This window comes from Hyperolius riggenbachi, chromosome 9 (genome assembly GCF_040937935.1).
Source record: "Hyperolius riggenbachi isolate aHypRig1 chromosome 9, aHypRig1.pri, whole genome shotgun sequence".
NCBI lineage: Eukaryota > Metazoa > Chordata > Amphibia > Anura > Hyperoliidae > Hyperolius > Hyperolius riggenbachi.
In genome coordinates this window covers 177,476,919-177,491,443 of record NC_090654.1, presented here as the reverse complement: position 1 = coordinate 177,491,443, position 14,525 = coordinate 177,476,919, and the positions used below count along the sequence as shown (strand labels likewise).

Below are 14,525 nucleotides of genomic sequence, written 5' to 3'. Positions count from 1 at the left end.
TTCCCCTCTACGGGTGCATCTGCACCTTAGCTGGTTTCTCTTATCCAAACGTTTGTGGAGGATTTCCGTGGTGTCGGCGCACAGGTTGTGCGCTGACCACGGAGATAATTCCCCAATCGTTACAGAAATCTTGCACAGTTTGTCAATAAAGGTATCACCTAAACAACTTTTGTTGTTTTGTCTTCCAATAATAAGTAAAAATAGCATTAAATCAATCACATATCCCCTTTATAGCATAACAAAAAAACTAACCAGTCACTCATGCAAGAATAGTATAATAACAACTTCATTACAATCCACAAAAACAGGATTCTCCACACAAAAGGAGATCACCACGATAACATTTATGATACTCCCTTATTAAGTAATTCTGGAAAAATACAGAGACATATTCATGTTATAACTGACGAATGCATAAATAAAGTGTTGTGCATGTAGTATGCCAACCCATCTATGAGTTTATGTGAGTCCGGAGGTACTGCCCCTCACTATACGGTATATGGGCTAATGCCCTATCATATATTCTATAACTTCTGCCACCATATGCTTTGACATGTTTATGTGGCACGTCCCAACTTCCTTGTTCAGCCCCAACAACAACCATCTAGTCCGGACTACTGCACAGAGGTAATCAATGAGTCACTCTATAACTGGTAGTGCTCTATCTTGTGGGCATTTTATATAAGTGCAAAGTTAGAGGGTTGCAGAGCCACAAGTGCAGATAGCCCAGTCTCTCTATTGTCCACAGATTCAAACTCACTTCACCATGCAAAAGAAGGCAAAAAAAGGTGTGTATGTGTGTGTGTGTGTGGGGGGGGGGGAGGGGTAGGGGGAGTTTGGAAAGGGGGAAGGACTGGAGGGAGGACTGGAGGGAGGACAAGGAAAGAAGAGCAGGAAGGAGAAAAGAAAAAGGGTGAGAAAACACTGCAGGGAAGAGAAGGGGTCCGTTTGGACAGTTGGGTACTATAATTGCAGGTATGATCTGACTGAAAAATCCACATTGAGACCCAAAGGATACATGGTATCAAGTTTTTACATCCACATGGCCTCATTCCATCTGAGAAACCTGTCTAGATTGCCTCCTCTCGTGCCGGTAGGGACCGTGTGGAAGCCCATTGCCTGGAATCCCAATGTGGAACCAACATGCACAGTCTGGAAACGCTAGCAGATAGTTCTAAGGTGCTCTCCTTTTAATTTTTTTAGGACCACCGTTGTCTTTCTCACATATTGTTTTGGGCAGGGACACCTAATAAGATGTACCAGCCCTTCACTCTCACAGCTAATAAAATATTTCACCATGAAGTGCTTTGTGTTGCTGGTAGACCCAAAAGATGCTGTCTGCTTAATGTAGGGTGGTACATGGCAATGGCCACATCACAAAATAACCCTGGGCAGTGGGGCACGTTCCAATCAAGTACCCACGGGCCTGTGCCGGGAGCACCATGTGCACCATTAGGGATCTGTGCCCTCCTCATGGTTGTCATTGTCAAAGGGCGAGGCCCAATGAGGCCAGCAATATCTGCATGAAGGCATAACACTGCCCAATGTGCCATTGCCCTTTAAACCTTCCCAGTGCATGCTGATTGAGCTACTGCCAGGGCGGCAGCTCAGCACATTTTTTTTATGTTGTTTTTTTTAATCCCGTGGCTAGCCTAGTGCTAGCTACATGATAGCCGCCTTGCAGCGGCATCCCCCCATCCCTTCCATGAACTTCAATACAAACAAAGTGTTTTAAATCCCTCCTCCAATAATTTTTTTGAATTCAAAACACTATGGGGCAGATGCAATAAACAAGACAAATAACATTTATATTAAGCTTTTCTCCTGGCAGACTCAAAGTGCTTAAACTGCAGCCACTAGGATACTCTCTATAGGCAGTAGCAGTGTTCAGGAGTCTAACCCACGGATTCATTACTTAATAGGTGCTGGCTTACTGAAGAGCTGAGATTCGATCCCAGGTCACCTGTGTCAGAGGCAGAGCTCTTAACCATTGCACTATCCAGCCACTAACCATGCATTACCATAGCAACACCCCCATTACTGCGGTAATGCCCGTGGCGTTAACTGGTGGTGCTCCACAGGCGAAAGTAACTGTAAAATTGCCATGCACTCCTCGCACATGGCAACTTTATGCAGTTTATTGCATCTAGCTCTGTGTGTTTGTGTGTGTGTGTGTGTGTGTGCGTGCGTGCGTGCGTGCGTGCGTGCGTGCGTGCGCACACATATGAAATGAGAGTTGGGGCATGGAACACAAAAGGCCACCCTGCCAATGCTTATACCAGCTGTTGCGCAGCCCTCATCTCCCTGATCTCACTTTTATCCTGATTTTACACCTTCCTGTTTAGCTAAAAGACGAAAAAGAAATGAGCATGATTGCTCAAAAAAAACTCAAATAAGTACAAATTAATCACCTGGCCCGATTGATTACATGTCTTATCCTTGAGGATAATTCTGTGGAAGAATTTGATCATCTTTATGTGTCATCTGTGTACTCATATATTTAACCTAGCTGACAACTACGATACATCCATACGAAGTGGGAGGAGGTGACCTAAAATGCAAAGGATGATTATGGAATAAATCAAAACAGTGTTACCTCAATAGGGAGGTTTAAACACATATTTATTGGACACCAAACAGGGCCAGTTCTGTCGTGAAGCAAGGTGAAACACTTGCATCAGGCGCAGAGATTACAAGGGCAGCATTTTTGTACTGTAAGGTCATCATTGGGGAAAAGCAGCTTGTTGTGCTTTCATTTGAATTAAATGAATCAGAGTAAATTGTAGGATGCTGTGCGATAATTCCAAATCAGGAAAGGGGGGGGGGCATACTCACAAATTTGCCTCAGGTAGCAAAAAGTCTAGGACCAGTACTGACACCAAAAAAGATTATGCATTTTGTGGGACTTGCCTGCTTCCTCAGGTCAATATAACAGTGTCTAAGGGATAGAAAGCACAAACTTGGAGCGGCAAGCTAGCTAATATGCACAATTGTAGGGTAAAAGTTAACTTAGTATTTTACCCTCATATTTTGTAAATTTAAAGCGGACCCAAACCAAACATTTTTTTAAATAATAAAAAAAAAAAGTGCACCACTCTGACTCATACAAAGATAAATAAACACTCCTTCAAGCCTGTGAGCATTTCAGTGCATGAGTTTCACCCTTCTCTTTCCATAACTAGGGTTATACAGGTGGCAGCCATTACTTCTGAGCTTAGTAGGAGGTTTTAGATCATGGGTGCGTTTGTCATCAGCTACCCTCCCTCACAGGGGCATTATGTGAAATCTCACACAAGCTGAGATCACCGCCCCTGTGACATCATCAGTAGCAGCCTGTGTTTTCTTTTTTTGATTATCTCCTCCACCAATTGCTGGAAAAATCCCGGCAATATGAAAGGAAGGGAGGGGTTCCTCCAATAAATGTAAAATATTTTATATTTGTCATCATGCAGCTGAAAAAAGGCTGCTTTTTTCATTATAATTTAGAAAATAGATTTTATTTCTGAAATCTTGTATTTTTAATTTGGGTCCACTTTAACATTTTGTTCTTGGTGTTTAAGATGTTAAAGATGCGTTGAAGTTCTTTGAAGATATAAAGGATGGGACACTGGTATTTTTGGCATCATACGATGATCCAGCCACAAAGTGAGTCATGGAAATGTTAGTTGTATTATCTTAATGAATCAGTCATCTAGCTATACCATGATCTACAAATGCTTATCATTAAATGTCATAAATACTACTTGTGCAAGTTAGGTAGGTCACAACAAGTGCTTAATACAATGTATTAGAAAAGTGATCATCGCTCAGGTGATAATTGTTACTGTATAATTTTTTTTACACAGAACTGTGGGATCTCTGTTTAGAAACATGTTGTGTAAAAACTTACAACTGTTCACAAGAGTGTAAAAAAAATGACAAGAAAAAACTGTATAAAATGCAAATAAGTTTTTATTACATTTTTATTATAAAAGTTGTTATGACATTTGTTAATATTTATTGTAATTTCGAATCCCAGCCAGGGCACTAACTGCATGGAGTTTGTATGTTCTCCCCATGTCAGTGTGTGTTTCCTCTCGGCACTCCAGTTTCCTCCTAAATCCCCAAAACATACACAGAAGTTAATTGGCTTCCCCTAAATTGGCGTTTGACTACAATACATACACTACAACACGCTACTTACATAGCCATATGACTATGATAGGGATTACATTGTGAGCCCCTATGAAGGGACAATTAAGTGACAAACCAATATAATATGTACAGCAATGCGGAGATGTTGGCACTAAATAATAAAATGTAGGGTAGGGTGTAGTTTTAAATTATGCCACTAGATGGCAGCGTTCTCCTTTATAGAAGAAACTGCAGCAAGTTGAAACTTTATTACTATTATTATTTGTATCCACTGTATTGTTATCATTTTGAATTCATATTGTGACAGCATCCCATCCTTTGTGGCACTGTACAATAGAGAATATAATCTATAGATGTTGCTTCTTTGTTTCCTCACTGTGATTGTTATACATGCAAGGCACAAAAGAGGAACACCCTTCAGATGATGAGGGCATCCGCCAAAAAGTCATCTCTTCTCTGGCTAATGGGTGTTGGCAGTTGGTAGTGAGGGATGAGGTTCTGTGATGAAAGGGAGAGAAGAGGAGATTGTCAAAGGTTCCCTAGCCATGTATAGTGTGTAAATGTAATTTAGTCACCCGGCACGGAAACTCTTGGTGTCACCCCAAACTAATAATACTTTTTTAGTAGTAACATAACTGACATTTCTTAAGAATGGGGTTTGGAATGAATCATACTGGACCCATTTGCTATAGGTGGAGAGAGGAGTTTGGGTTAAGGATCGTTATACTGGCCACATAGGGGATGGGGAGGTGCTGGCCATGGTATCTGTTGGAAAAGAGGGAAGGGTAGCACACTGGACACGCTGGTGATTGTTGGTTGGAAGGGTTTATATGGGATATACTTGCTATGGAGGTCTAAGAAGGGATTAATGATTGTTATGCCAGTCCAGTCCTTTCCAGTCCTTTCTCAAACAGGGTTCCCTAGAGCCCCAGGGTTTCTTGAGGACCTTGCAGGGGTTCCCTGGCATTTCTTCATCCGGTGAGACTGGCCTCAATTGGCAGGGTGAAAAAGTACTTTCTTAGCTCCTCGATAAACAAGAAGGGCTAAATTGGGGATCAGTTTAAGGTACGCAGTAAGAAAAAAAAAAACAATGTGAGCAGAATAATAAAGACTATAATAAAGATATGTAAAAATATACCCACATCGCTATTGTATAAAAGTCGTCACAACAAAGTTGAATCAATAAATATATTGGGAAATTCTTTGGATCTCTAACCATTTGGCACCTCCCCCTCCCCAGACTTTTATGCCACCTAGGTCATACAGACACACCTCACACACACTCTCACTGCAGTGAGTTGGGGGCAATAGTCCACACAAAACATTGTCTTTTGCTGCATTTTACGTGCTACATTTTTATTGTTTTTTTTATGCTCATTTTTAGCTCGAGCTGAAAAGTGGAATATTTTTGTTCTCTTACTGAGTCCCATTGGTGGACTATTTCCCCCAACTCACTGCAGTGAGAGTGTGTGTGAGGTGTGTCTGTGTGACTTAGGTAGCATAAAAGTCTCAGGAGAGGGAAGTGGCAAATGGTTAGGTATCCATGTGGATCCAAAGAATTTCACGATACATTTATTAATAATACATTAATACATTTATTAATAATACTAGAGCACTGTGGGTATATTTTTACATATGCTTTTGTTCAGAGCATTGAGGGACACAGCTGCTGACAAGTCCTAATGGAGCAGGTAACTCACCTACAGTATAATAAACAGCCCTATTATAGGGGAGCACTATAACTGCAGTAACTATAATAAGCAACACTACCGCAGGTTACTGTAATAGGGAACACTATAGAGGAGGAACGTGGAATGGGAGGACAAGGAGGACATTACAGTTAATAAAGTTTTTTGCCATAACTTCTTTTAAAGATCGGGACTTCTGCAAAATAAATCCCCACTCTCTCTGCTAATACAGAAGTTCTCTGAGATCCAAAAATTATTTAAAAGATTCCTAGAAGGTGAATAGATTAAGTAAGACAAATAGTAGAGAAGGGGAGTCTGCTTATGTTTGCTGTGGGGGAGGGGGGTACCATGCAGGAAACATATGCTATGGTGGAAGGGGGGGTGATGGGACACCTTTGCTAAGGGGTGAATAGGGGACTGTTTAGGTGGCCCTGGTGGCCTAATGGCCCATACTCACGAGGGACAAATGTCGCCGCAACATGCGGGGCGCACGTGTTGCGGCGACAGGTCGCCCGTGAGTATGGGCCGCGCGCACCCGGAACTGTCGCCCGGAACGGGCGCGCACCCTGAACTGTCACCCATCGCTGATGTCGCCAGGCGATTGAAATGTTCAATCGCCTGGCGACAGTTGCCGCCGCAACTCCGCCACAGCTGTCGCTAGTCCGCGTGAGTACGCGGACTAGCGACAGCAACCTCCATTGAGCTACGCATAGCTTCCGGCGTGGGGAGGAGGAACGTCGGCGACAGCTTCCTTAGCGCCGCTGGTCCCTCTTCCGCGTGTGTACGCGGAGGGACCTGGCGAGGAGCTGTCGCCGGCCTGTCGCCCACACGCTCACGTGTGCTGGCGACAGGCAACTTTTGCCGCCCGTGAGTATGGGCCATAAGAGCCAAGCACAGAGCAGCCAGAAGGAAGAAACGATGGAGGGAGAGACATCAGACACTAGCCTGGTCTATATGTACATAGCCGTACTCTCCTGTTAGCCTGGATCTAGGTGTCGACCCCTCTGTTGGTGACACCTAGTGCTCCGCACCTAGAAAAAAATGTGCTTCACTTTACTGTCTTCAGTAAAAAGTCTCTAACATTGCAAAAGCAAAGTGCCCAAATACTTTCGCTGTGACACGGTCTGTAAAACAAAACTAACAAACCTTTGCAATCAAACTTGCTGCTGGATCTTAATGCAGCAGAGACAGCCATACTATCCCAGGGGGAAAAAAGCATATATAAGAGAAATACTAGTTCTATCTACATAACATATGTATTATACTGTCCACGTTTTGATTTCAGTGAATTTTATATGGTATGAAAAGAGAAACCTGTTTCTGGCCTTTACCATTTTTACTTCTTCTGCCTGAAGCCAATCTTTATGTCATTTCCTCCCTTACTCTTTTTTTTTCTCCTAGAAACGGCTTGTCATATCTAGAATGCTTTGTAAACACGTAGGTCTCCCAGAATGATATGGGACGGAGAAAACTGCATAATAAAAAGATCTTTTTACACTTAATGCATTTAATACATTGCTTTGTGTTGCATTTTAATGGTTTTTTTTCCATAGCAATGCATTAGGAAAAACCTTCAGTTTTTCAGTGTATAGCCTGAAAGAGGCCACATAAACACTGGACTGCACATTAGTTGTCCTTTCAGTGAACAACTGACAGCAGCTGATATAGTATAAAAGGACCCTTAGGCCCCGTTTATACTTAATCATTTGCTCTCAGTTATAACTTAAAGGTCAACTGATTTTCAAAGTAAGTCCCGTGTTAGATCCTATGGCACCTTTCACACTTAATGGGCTTGATTTACAAAACGGTGCTAACTGTTAGCACGGCTGTTAGGATGGCTCTTCGCGAGAATTTATCACGTGTTAACGGTCACATTCACGCGATAATGCAAATTTATCGCGCGAAAATCCTTAACACGCAAATTTTCGTGCAAAGCACTTTTCACAGCGTGCTAACAGTTAGCACCGTTTTGTGAATCAAGCCCTATGCGTTTTAACTGAAATCTTTTTCACAGTGCACTGCTATGGAAAAAAAAAATGCGAACCAACTGTTTAAGTGTAAAAGGGCCTTACCCTCAGTGGGAGGGCGGGGCTAAAAACCAACATACAGCACTATATAGCTACTGGAAGTGTTTCTGATGCTGAAACCAAGATATTTAACATAAAAGTGGGTAGCCTGAATAATTTACTGCATTCTACTATATGTTGTTACATTTCCTCTTTAATGTCCTGGGAATGAGTTAAGGCTAAGGTGGTTGATTACAGAATACCACTGACTAAGCACCAAAGAATGGAAGAATAATTAAAAACAGGTTAAAAATAAGGGTAAGGCCGGTTTCACACCAGCAACCAGCGTCTTGATTGCGGTGCGATCAGATCATCACATTGCTAAAAACAGGCTTTGTAGATACCTGCGGTAATGCGCGGTAATGAGCCTTCATGTAATTCTTGGCAGCGAATCAAATCTTAAGTGAGGCCCTCTAGCGCTCGCTTCCTGTGGCAGAAATACACATTGGGCCTGATTCACAAAGCGGTGCTAACAGTTAGCATGCTGGTGAAAAGCCCTTTATCACGCCTAAACTCAGTTTAGGCATGATAAGTTTAGGTGTGATAAGTTTAGGTGTGATAAGTTTAGGTGTGATAAGTTTAGGCGTGATAAGTTTAGGAGTGATAAGTTTTTAGGCGTGATAAGTTTAAGCACCAACTGGGTTAGCACCGCAGTGCACAGCTGATCAAAAGTTTTGCGCTAGCAAAGTCTGGTGCACTTTGCATAGAGTTTAATGGCGCTGCTTTGCGTGCGGGACTTTGCGCGCGATCTAAACTTATCTAAACTTATCATGCCTAAACTTATCATGCCTAAACTTATCATGCCTAAACTTATCATGCCTAAACTGAGTTTAGGCATGATAAAAATGGTTATCACGCCTAAAGTCTTTAACTGGGTTATCACCGCTTTGTGAATCGAGCCCATTGTAAGCAAGTGTATTGCCAAAACTTGATAATGCACATGCGTACCGCAACACAAAAAAGTCACTACGGAAGTTGCCCCATAACGTGCTTATATACATAATGCAATATGTGCATCGATCCGCATCAGGTATGAAAGGTCCCACAGAGTTTCATTGCTTTAGCATGACCCTGTGGTAAAAAGGGTAAATCAATGCTATGAATACACACTAATGTGAAAGGGGCCTGAGGCGTGAATGAAAAAAGGGCGCAGCGAAAAAAAGGGCCCGGCTGGATAATGAAATGGCGCCAGTGGATAACGAAATCTGCTAACGTTAAACATCGTCATCAAACTGGGTTAACGAGTAATACTGTTGATAAAACAGATGGGAAATAATAACGAAAACATATTAACATTAAAAATCGTTACGTAATTCAACAATACAGCTTAACCCAACCCTACTCTCACACAGAACCCTCCCCCGGTGGTGCCTAAAACTAACGACTCCCCTGGTGGCGCCTAACCCCCCGGTAGTGCCTAACCCTAACCAACCCCCGGTTGTGCCTAACCCTAAACCCCCCCCCCCCCTCGGTGGTGCCTAACCCTAGCCACCCCCTGGTGTTGCCTAAAACTAACCGTCGCCCGGGTGGTGCCTAACCCTAACCACTCCCCCTGGTATTGCTTAACCCTAATACTCCCTCTGCAGAAACACCCTTTTAAACATAGAAGCAATAATATCTTTGATAACGTAAAATCTGTACATACAAACAAAATAATATGATAAAAATGTTACAAGCTTCTAAAATGATAACATACTTCAAAAACTTTAATGCTCTAATGTTATTAACGATATTTATCATGGCGCCCTTTTTTCTGCTTTTTTTTGCCGTATTAACGATAATTGCATTAAAGTCTATGGCTGCGCTCTTTTTGTCCACCCTCAGCCGGTGCCCATTTTTCCTGCTACCGGCATAAGTGTTGGCTTACAATCAGGCTTACAACATTTTTGGCTAAGTGACAGATTTTCAAATATGGTTTATTGAACACTGTAAAACACAAAGGGGTTGATTCACAAAGGTTACTTATTTTTCACCTTAACTGTAAGGAGTGCTAATACATGAGATAAACAATTTAAGAGACTCTGAAGTCTCTTAAAAATCCTTTTTTTATTACAAAATCCTGTTTAACATGTTAGCCCTACCTAAACTGCCGCATCTCTGCTGCTGTAATCTATCTAAATCCCCCCTAACTCCCCCCTCCCTCTCCCCCGCAAAATCCACGACTTTCTTGGTCATGGATTTTGCTGCTGTTGAAGGCAGAGCTATGAGCCGGAGCTCTGCCTCCATTCGTGTCTATCAGTGGCGGATCTCCGCCTCTCCCCCGGCCCTCTCAGTGAAGAAAGACTGAGAGGGGCGGGGGAGAGGCGGTGATCCGGGCTGACAGATGCATAGCTCTGCCGCTCACGGAAGCACTGCCCGGATTGCCCCCCAGGGAGTTTGGGGGGATTTAGTTAGATTACAGCAGCAGAGATGCGGCAGTTTAGTAAGGGCTAATATGTTAAACAGGATTTTGTAATAAAACGACGATTTTAAGAGACATTGGAGTCTCTTTAAGGAGAGACAATTCATGAGATAAATAGATAAGGAGAGCTAAACCATGAGTTATGTCAAATAAGGAGAGCTAAACCATGAGTTATGTCAAATAAGGAGAGCTAAACCATGAATTATGTCAAATAAGGAAAGCTAAACCATGATTTAAGTTTGATAAGGAAAGGTAAATCATGAGTTAAGTCATTTAATGAGAGATAAATTGTGAGTTAATAAATAAGGTGAGATAATTTAACAGAAAAGCTTTGTGAATCAGGCCCAAAGCGTTTTGCGAGTATCAGACTCCCTTCCTTGGGTCGATAAATGGCTATTATCTGGCCGGGTTTCAGTCTCAGAGCATCCCAGTCCTCATGCTCACTGACTAGAAGTTACTTGCTCTTCTGCCAATGCTTTGCTGTAAAAGGGTGAAAATCCTATGGTCATTATAAATAATGGTCATCCCTAGCATCCCCTGGAAAGTAGCTGAATATTGGTTTTCTGTTTCAGGCTAAATGATGAAGCCAGAAATCTGTTAGCCAGCTTTGGAAGTACATACGCAAAGAAAGTTGGATTCCGAGACTCCTGGACATTTGTTGGAGGAAAAGGATTAAAGCATAAAAGTCCCTTTGAACAGGTAAATTATTATTATTATTGATTTATAAAGCACCAGCATATTATGTGGTGCTGTACACAGTAAGAAAAACAATATATTACAATGGTATACAACAAATATGGACACTGGTACAAAATATGGAATTGGTAATTACAGTGACACATGTAACATTTGAGTAAAATGTATAACAGGTTGCAAGACACAAAATGAATAGCAAATTGGAAGACTCAAAAGTGTGAGCGAGCCCTGCCCTTGCAAGCAATCACCCCCTCAATGGATGAAGCTGTGTGTGTGTGGGGGGGGGGAGGGGGGGGGCGCTGTGGGGGTGTGGCTCTAGGTCCCAACCATGGACATTTTTAGAGGCTGGAGGGGGCAAAGTACAGGAGGGGGAAGCAGCGGGGCACACACAGGGATGGGTAGAGGGGCTCAACTCTTCACCTGGGGCTTCCCCTTCAGTGCTCCTCCCTTCAAGAAAAACAGCAAGCAGGCAGGGAACGCCACGACGGAGCTCTGGACTTCTCTGTTGCAGCACCTCACTCCACTTCCTGATTATCAGTTGTAGTAGAGTGAGGCACTGTAACAGAGAAGAGGAGGGAGCGCTGAAGGTGGAGTCAAAGTTGAGGGAGGGGGGAGTCGGGCCTCCCTCCCCACCGCTGTGTGTGCCCTCTGCTCCTTCCTCCTGCTATATCCCTGATTTTGGGAAACCAATACCCAGCTATCTATACTGGGAGCACCTACACCTGACTATACTGGGGGCACCTTTACCTGGCTATCTATGCTGTCTATGCTGGGGGCACCTACAGGTCCTTCTCAAAAAAATTGCATATTGTGATTATTTTCTGTAATGTACTGAAAAACATCAGACTTTCATATATTTTAGATTCATTACACACAACGGAAGTAGTTCAAGCCTTTTATTGTTTTAATATTGATGATTTTGGCATACAGCTCATGAAAACCCAAAAATCCTATCTCAAAAAATTAGCATATCATGAAAAGGTTCTCTAAACGAGCTATTAACCTAATCATCTGAATCAACTAACTCTAAACACCTGCAAAACATTCCTGAGGCTTTTAAAAACTCCCAGCCTGGTTCATTACTCAAAACCGCAATCATGGGTAAGACTGCCGACCTGACTGCTGTCCAGAAGGCCATCATTGACACCCTCAAGCAAGAGGGTAAGACACAGAAATACATTTATGAATGAATAGGCTGTTCCCAGAGTGCTGTATCAAGGCACCTCAGTGGGAAGTCTGTGGGAAGGAAAAAGTGTGGCAGAAAACGCTGCACAACGAGAAGAGGTGACGGGAAGAGGAAGATTGTGGAGAAGGACCGATTCCAGACCTTGGGGGACCTCGGAAGCAGTGGACTGAGTCTGGAGTAGAAACATCCAGAGCCACCGTGTACAGGCGTGTGCAGAAACAACGGCAGAAGCGCCTGACCTGGGCTACAGAGAAGCAGCACTGGACTGTTGCTCAGTGGTCCAAAGTACTTTTTTCGGATGAAAGCAACTTTTGCATGTCATTCGGAAATCAAGGTGCCAGAGTCTGGAGGAAGACTGGGGAGAGGGAAATGCCAAAATGCCTGAAGTCCAGTGTCAAGTACCCCCAGTCAGTGATGGTCTGGGGTGCCATGTCAGCTGCTGGTGGTCCACTGTGTTTTATCAAGGGCAGGGTCAATGCAGCTAGCTATCAGGAGATTTTGGAGCACTTCATGCTTCCATCTGCTGAAAAGCTTTATGGAGATGAAGATTTCATTTTTCAGCATGACCTGGCACCTGCTCACAGTGCCAAAACCACTGGTAAATGGTTTACTGACATGGTATTACTGTGCTCAATTGGCCTGCCAACTCTCCTGACCTGAACCCCATAGAGAATCTGTGGGATATTGTGAAGATAAAGTTGAGACGCAAGACCCAACACTCTGGATGAGCTTAAGGTCGCTATCGAAGCATCCTGGGCCTCCATAACACCTGAGCAGTGCCACAGGCTGATTGCCTACATGCCACGCGCATTGAAGCAGTCATTTCTGCAAAAGGATTCCCGACCAAGTATTGAGTGCATAACTGAACATAATTATTTGAAGGTTGACTTTTTTTGTTTTAATACACTTATCTTTTATTGGTCGGATGAAATATGCAAATTTTTTGAGATAGGAATTTTGGGTTTTCATGAGTTGTATACCAAAATCATCAATATTAAAACAATAAAAGGCTTGAACTACTTCAGTTGTGTGTAATGAATCTAAAATATATGAAAGTCTAATGTTTATCAGTACCTTACAGAAAATAATGAACTTTATCACAATATGCAATTTTTTTGAGAAGGACCTGTATAACTGGCTATCAAAGATGGTTTCAGAGAACAAAGAGCTGACACAGAAATCATTCACCCATCCCAGTGACTCAGCGATTTTGTTTTCACTTTTTTTTTCCTGAACTGTAGCTATTTTACCTTTTACTTGGATTATTATATCTTACTTGATTCTTTCTTATATGTGATGAATGAGAGTGTTTGGTTCTTGTACAAGGTTAATGATCTTTTCTCCTTACCTACCCCCATCTTCTCTGACAGCTCATCAAGAATGACAAGGAAACCAACAAGTATGATGGCTGGCCAGAGGTTCTAGAGATGGAAGGCTGTATTCCCCAGAGGATGGATTGATTGCACCTCTCCTTTGGTTATCGTGTGAGACATCCTAGTGCTTCAGGGACTTTATGCTTGCTTTCTTAGCTCTTGTATGTGATAAGACTACTTTGGAATGCATTGAAAAGTTTTATATTTTCTTGTATATATTATTTTATTTAAGAAATAAAGATAGGATTGGGGTAAACGCTGCTTTATGGTGTTTGTATGCACAATTACATTGTAAGACACATTGCAGGCTGCTCAGATGTGACCCGATGTGTCAAATTCTGAATTATTTTTTTTCATTTTTTTACATAACCTGAAGCAGCGCAGATGATGATGTTAGCAGCAGACAGGATTGCTGCTGCTTGGCTCTGCATCATCATGTTGTTAAGGCTTCAAGAGGGAGTACAGACAGAGCTACCTGAGAACAATGTGGTGCAAACCTGTGGAACTCTGTGTTGTAGAAAGTGCATAAGGTAGTCCCTGAGCAGTTCTTTGAAAGTTATTTATTTTACATCAGCTAACCAAGGAGCTAATGCACATTCTACCGCCGCTTCATGAATCAGGATCTATCTGCGTTTTGCAACAATTGCGCTACAACACAAACATAAAACAACATACATGCTACACATCAAAACATGCGCATTATTTTTCTTCATGTATATATTGGCTATGTAATGTTCACATTATTGCATATTTTCCAGAAAAAAACTGTAGAAAGTTTTTTTTGGGCTAACATCATGATCCGTTACATTGCAGAGATGTCAACATGCCCTTACAATTGTATTGGCAGTACATTCACTTCTTCTTACTTGCTGATTGGCACTAGAGATGGCCCAAACCTCTGATTTTTGGTTCGCGAACCGGGTTCGCAAACTTCTGCAAAAGTTTGGTTTGCGCGAACTTTTGCGAACCGCAATAGACTTC

At 42.4% G+C, this 14,525-nt stretch overlaps 1 protein-coding gene across 3 annotated transcripts in view; it reads left to right on the top strand.

Moving 5' to 3' along the window:
- Window positions 1-13,800, top strand: part of FAM3D (FAM3 metabolism regulating signaling molecule D) — a 211,120-nt gene extending 197,320 nt beyond the window's left edge. For all 3 annotated transcript variants that reach the window (XM_068251747.1, XM_068251745.1, XM_068251746.1), the window contains exons 8-10: window positions 3,561-3,645; window positions 10,862-10,988; window positions 13,542-13,800. In XM_068251747.1, coding sequence (XP_068107848.1) covers window positions 3,561-3,645; window positions 10,862-10,988; window positions 13,542-13,631 — 302 coding nt within the window. In that variant the 3' untranslated portion in view covers window positions 13,632-13,800. The remainder of the gene's footprint in view (window positions 1-3,560; window positions 3,646-10,861; window positions 10,989-13,541) is intronic.
- Window positions 13,801-14,525: the final 725 nt, after the last annotated feature.